Source organism: Gavialis gangeticus, unplaced genomic scaffold (genome assembly GCF_001723915.1).
Source record: "Gavialis gangeticus isolate Ggan-Ray unplaced genomic scaffold, GavGan_comp1, whole genome shotgun sequence".
Lineage (NCBI taxonomy): Eukaryota > Metazoa > Chordata > Crocodylia > Gavialidae > Gavialis > Gavialis gangeticus.
Window position 1 is genome coordinate 97,891,421 of NW_017729024.1, and position 6,265 is coordinate 97,897,685.

Consider the following 6,265-nt stretch of genomic DNA (forward strand, 5'->3'; position numbering starts at 1 on the left):
AATACTCAAGTGCCCTTCCTCTCAACTCTTCATTTTCTCCTGCCACTATTATCATTGGATATTGTGCCTCTCTGAAACAACCCCAGAAGTACTCCCGTAGGCTGCTAGCCTGTCTCCCCAACTCAAGAAGGTTTAAACAATCCATTCAAGCTCTATTCAGGCCTTTTTCTGAGGGCATCATTTATCAGTTTCACCATCAAGCTTTAGCAAGCCCCACAAGAAAGCAGGTCAGCATATTCCCAAGAGCTATTTTCCCGACCAGCCTTCCTAACACTTCCCTACTTCAGCTGCAAATTTGTCCCTTTTCACTTTCCATAATCCTCCTCCTCCATTGACCTACGTCAGGTGTCATCAGGCCAGCACTCACCTGTGCAGGTGAATCTGATAATGATAACAGTGGCAGGGGGACATGGAGTGCTGGGAGGAAAGGCACTTGAGTATTGCCTCCAGGTAGAAGTGATAGAGTTGCCTTTAGGTACAACAGAGAAGTAAAAATGAGCAGATTTTCCCCTTTTCTACTTAGCACAAACACCTGTTCTTAAAATGGGTTCTGCCTCAAAACAAGGTTGGCTGGCCCTTTGAAGCAGATTGCCTTCTTAATGACAATTTGTGTAATTTAGAGTAAAGTGCACTGTGTGCAACTACTCATGTAGTGTTCTATGACACAACAATTGCATCTATGACCTAACGTTCGGGATGAATTTTAATAACCAAATTTAATGAAAAGGGGTTGATTAATATTGTCTTTTTATATTGTTTATCATAATTTCCCAAGTCACTCTGGATATATTTCTACTGTGTAATCAAGGACGAATGAATTATGAAGCAGTGCTATGCATCCTAAACAGGGATAGCTGCTTCATTCTCTAGTGTCATGTTCATTATTATTGGAAAGCAGCAGTTTGACCAGTCAGCTGGTTGGTGAAACTGTCACATAATATGTAGCTCCCTTTCTTTCCTCTCACTTCCCCTGATTTCTCCTGCATCTTCCTTTTGCTATGATTCCCTCTCAGGTTTTTTTTTCTTCCTCCTCCCATCTTTTACTTTTTCCTCCTGCTCTATGACAGCTTTGTCCTGATTTGGTGAGATTGTAATAGAGGTATTTGGCTGGTTTTTCTTGTTTGAACAAGGCTGTTGCTTAAGGGTATACTTGGCCCTGAATTCTCAAACTATAAACAGGGCTTTTTAAAAAAGAAATCCACAGCCTGCTGGCATCCCAATAACATCTTCAGTATATTTTACTATTCATTCATTGTGTTCTTTTGAGTGGCACCAATGTACCAGAAAACACACACATTCAGGACATTCATTCCAAAGTCAGTAAAAAAAAATAGTAAAAAGATAAAAACATTGATAATTCATATACATGTATGCATACTTAAATGTGTGTGGAGGTGTGGGCATGAATGCATGTATGCATAAAAATATAGATCCTCACAGACTTATTCCCAGAAACACTTGCATGAGTAACCTGATTCACTTGATTCAGGCTGAGAAGTCATGCATACTTTTTATCTTTACAAGTGATTTAAGAAGCTGTGTTAAGTGAAACGTGTCATGGTGCCTTGTGATTCGCCCAAATAAAATATATTTTAGGCTGCTTTGTTATATTTTAAGATCTTTTCTTCTGTTTATTCCCAAATCTCCTTGGTAGCTACATTTGGCCTTTTCACTTCAGAAGACTTAGCCTGTTTTTCATTTGCATCATGCAGCTTAAAAATGTATTCCTTGTCCTATCTGTTTTCCAGGGGGTTTTTTCTGTGTGTGACCAGAACACATTTGTCCACACTGCCTGCTTATTGGTGCTCTGTTCATAAAGCTAGAATGATTCAACAAAAACCCAAAACAAACCCCAGAAATGGGTAGAAAATAAGACCGATTCACCAACGAAGTAAACAAACTGACATTTTAGTAAATACCTATGGAAAGAACGAATTTTATATGGAGATGAAGTCAATCCTTTATGTTCATATTTCTGTAGTTGACTACTACATCTGGCATAGATAGAACCACTACATCTAGGATAGAAGAAAACATGAACTAGCAGCCATGCCATTAAGTGCAGAATGGAAATAGTTTCCTAATTACCTGGCATATTCTCTGGAGTATTAGAAACCAAATCCTGGTAGTCTCAGTCCTTCTTTGTTCAGGGGCAAAACCTGCAGGATCCTTTGCCTTTGTGGAATGCTAATAATACAGCAAAATGTACTGATAATATTCTTAAGCTGGAAAGTAGAGAGGCTGTGCTGACAGACTCCAGAGTCCATTATGTGATATAGAACTAGATGTATATGGGCATTGAGTTTATGGGCTGTGTGTGCCCAAAACATCCCAGCCCAACGAGGTATACCAGTAGTAGTGGCCAAGCTGCATTTCTGGTCTAAACTTTGTATCTGCAAAGAGAGAGGGGAGCCTTGTATCCCTTTCATATTTTCACTTGGCCCTTTAAACCCGGGACAAAGGTTTCATCTTTAGGCAAAAAGAACTGCAGGGAATACAATCCATGGTCTGAAAATATTGTTTAAGATATTTGAGGAGTCTCCCTACAGAATTTTCCTGTCACACAGAGGACTCTTGCTGAATGTTATGGGATTTATCTTGCCTCTTGGCTCCAAAAGTCTTTGACAACACTTTGACATGTCACTGCATTGCTCTTGGCTTTAATGGAGGTGTATTGGTGCCTATCTCCTGTTCCAATGCCAGACAGGGAAAAGCAGGGAGGAATAATTGAAATAAAAAAGGGTAAAAAATGAGGGTCTGTTCTTATTTCCTTTCCCTCTCCCAAGCCAAATTGTGGAAAAATTAAGATATTCTGGTTTTGCATTTATCTTCAGGCTTGTTTTTAATTCGCTTACCGTACCAGTGGCCCACATGTGAAGAACTGTAATTAAATAAACACAGCAAGGTGTTGATCAGCTTTTTACAGACTTGCTTCAATTTTACTTGCCCGCAAAATATAAATGCCCCTCAGCAATCCTGCACTATGTATTATTATTGTGTTGGTAGAAGCGGAAATAAAAGGGAGGCAGGTCTGAAAAACTGGCTCTGAAAGATTCAAGTTCTGTTCTTTGTTATATCAGCACAAATCCACAGTAACTTCAGTGGCTTTCAGGAGACAAAGAATTTCAGTAGGTTTTCTCTGAACATGCACCACTGTTGCAGAAGAAGTGTGAGCCACTCTTGTTACCAAGATGCTGAGCTAATCCTGCTGTTTTATTTCAGAGGACCAGACAGTCATTAAGGATGCTTCCCGGGAAGAGTCTGAATCCATTCCAGAGTATACTGCTGAGGAAGAGAGAGAGGACAACAGGTTATGGAGAACAGTAGTGATTGGAGAACAGGAACAGAGGATTGATATGAAAGTTATCGAGCCTTACAAAAAGGTCATTTCACATGGAGGTAGGAACCCTGCCACCCCAAATATATTTTTTTAAGTAATGGGAAATAAAGCAAAAGCTTTAAAGTGAAAGCTGAATTTTATGTTTCTGGAAACAACATGTTAACTGAGAACCTCACATCACAGTCAAAAAACCAGTTGAGTCAAATCATTCATTGGTCTAGCAGGATTGGAGCACACCAGTTTTCTATAGACAACTGCGCACAAAAGAATGATATAGCAAGCATTCCCATCTAGCTGATTCCCTGGTGTGAATGATGAGCTAGCCATTGACAGCTAGGTCAACAGAATGCAGTCTTTCTTCTGCACAAGTCCAGAGCAGGTCATGAACTTAACCCTGGAGCGATAGCAAGATGCCTTAAGTGCTCTGCTATCACACCCTAACTCACATTACAGCACATATTGACATATCTTGGGGACCATATTCATGCCTGAGCTTCCCCCTCTGAAGACTCGGGTGCAGAGTCCCACATGAAGAAAGTACACTTGAAAGGAAAATGTGGTGGAAATAAAGCAGCTGCACACTCCTTTACACCAGAAGGCTTATAAGCTGCCACAAAGGACCCAAAGGAGAGTCATACTGCTAGAGAAGGGGAAGTGGCTGTAAGAAACTTTGGTTCAGTGAAGACCCTGAGCAGCCTTTGCCAGCTGTGCTTTTAGGGAATGCCTACATCACATTGGGATCAGAATAGGGAGCACCAGAGAAGCACACATACTGCTCAGGTGTTAAACCAGAAAATGGGTGTCATGCAGTTGCCCATGCTTTAGATGCATACCAATAAGCACACTTAAAACAGAGGGCTTATTGACATGTTCCCAGCACCAGTCTAAGGAAACTACGTTACATCTTTCATCGTCCAGGGAGCAGGCATGCAATGCTTCGCTGCATTGACCTTAATGCAGTTTAGGGGCAATGTAACATGGTCTCAGAAAGTCCCCATGTTAAAGACACTTCACTCTGGAAGTCCCAGAGGACAATACAGGAAAAACACTTACTCTTCCAGGGTAAATCATTATTGAGGTACAGGAAGATTTACTGGCACAAGGATAACTGTCTGCACCTTTATGTACCAGCTTGTGAATTTGGCCCACAGATGTTGAAGGTTCATTTAGAAACATAGGACAGTCATGGAGAACTTGCTGACCTACTGAGTACACCCTTCAGTAGTCTCCCTTGCTATGATAACTTAATTCTGGAAGAGGCAGCTGATGTTATTCTGACCTAACTTACATTGTTGCAAATCAGAAGCAAGTCCAGTGAAGAATAGTAAATTCATAGGATGTTAAACCAGTATAAACAAGGTAAGTCTGAGGCACCCTTTACATATTATTTGTATTGTGCAATTACCTTGTTAATTGAGCAATAAATTTAGACTGGTTACGCATGCAAATTAACTACCATGCCTTAAAAATGTCCAACCAGCTATAAAGTTGACGTTGAAAAGGTGTAGTAACTTTATAGCTGGTTTCTATCCAGTTTTAATTTGCACATGTAGGCAGTCCTGTGGCTAGAAGACAGCAGCTGCTGCAGCCATTGCAGTCTCCCAGCCACAGGGGAGTGGGGTGATCCAGGCAGCAGCTGGGAGATTGCAGTAGCTGAGATATCGTAGCAGCTGCTGTGGAGCATTGCATGCACCTCCATAGGTGACAGGTAGGGGGTGCATGGGGGTGTATGTGCCCTGCCTGATGGGGTTGATGCCCCCCCTGGCAGCCAATGTTAATACTGTCAGTAGGTCTGGCACCCCTACTGACGGGGCTGCTGCTGTCAGGGCCTTCTGCGGGTGCCCCCCCCCAGATTCAGGAGACACCAGTTACTCACGTGTACCCCTGCAACTGGGAGACCACAGCAGCACCCTGCAGCTGCAGGGACTGTGAGTTGGGGTCCGAGAGTCCCATACCTGAGGGGGCTCTTGGTCTCAGTTGTATGTGGTCCCCTCAGCTGGGAGCTCCATCAGCAAAGGGGTCTTCCAGCTATGGGAGCCTGCTTCTTGCTGATGCAGGAGGAGTCCAGGATTGGGGTCCTCCAAAACTACCAATAAGGTGCATTTGGATCCAATGTGTGACCCCACAATACACTTCCTGCTCACAGGTGTGGCATGGTAGGAGGTGTGATTGTGTGGGTCTCACATTAGATCCCATCGCGCCTTTACCTGCACGTGTAGAAGGGGCCTGAGCCTGGCTTAATGTCTGCTACAGCATGGCGGTGAGGGAAGTGAGTAATAGTTACTTTCAATATTTGAACATCTTGAGCAGCAGTACAGTGCTATACAGGCAGTCCTCGGACTTACGACACAATTGGTTCCTGAAAACCACGTCTTAAGTGGAAACGTTGTAACTCGGAACCAATTTTCTCATAAGAAACAATGTTATAAATGGGGGATTGGTTCCTGAACCAAGTCCTGATACCCTATTTTCACCAAAAATACCCTAGAATTTTGTACTCGATCATTTGTAGATGAGTAATGTAGCTACATTAATGTATTTATATTGTAAATAGCAATCATATTGATTTGGAAGAACTTCTTTGAGGCGACTTTGCTAGACTTTTTGAAGGGCTCTTGGTTGGATTTTTTGAAGGGTTCTTGGCTGGAGTCTTGGCTGCTAGCTTTTCTGGAGCCTTGTCTGCTTTCTTAAAGAAAGTGTCCAAGGAAGTTTGGACAGATGTTCTCCAGGGAGATGAGTGACACAGCGAACTTGTTCGCTGGCATGGCATGGCATCGCATCGAATCAAGCGTTGTAAGTCGAAACTGACGTCATAACGTTGAAACGGTGTCAATTTATAAACGTTATAAGTGCGAAACATTGTAAGTCAAGGACTGCCTGTAAATGCATTATTAACTGTATGTTAATCATAGTATATGATTTTAT

The 6,265-nt window shown here is 42.2% G+C and overlaps 1 protein-coding gene across 4 annotated transcripts in view; it reads left to right on the forward strand.

Moving 5' to 3' along the window:
- PRUNE2 (prune homolog 2) overlaps window positions 1–6,265 on the forward strand; it is a 300,796-nt gene that overhangs the window by 253,513 nt on the left and 41,018 nt on the right. For all 4 annotated transcript variants that reach the window (XM_019517431.1, XM_019517428.1, XM_019517429.1 and 1 more), the window contains one exon: window positions 3,223–3,399. In XM_019517431.1, the coding sequence (XP_019372976.1) occupies window positions 3,223–3,399 (177 nt within the window). The remainder of the gene's footprint in view (window positions 1–3,222; window positions 3,400–6,265) is intronic.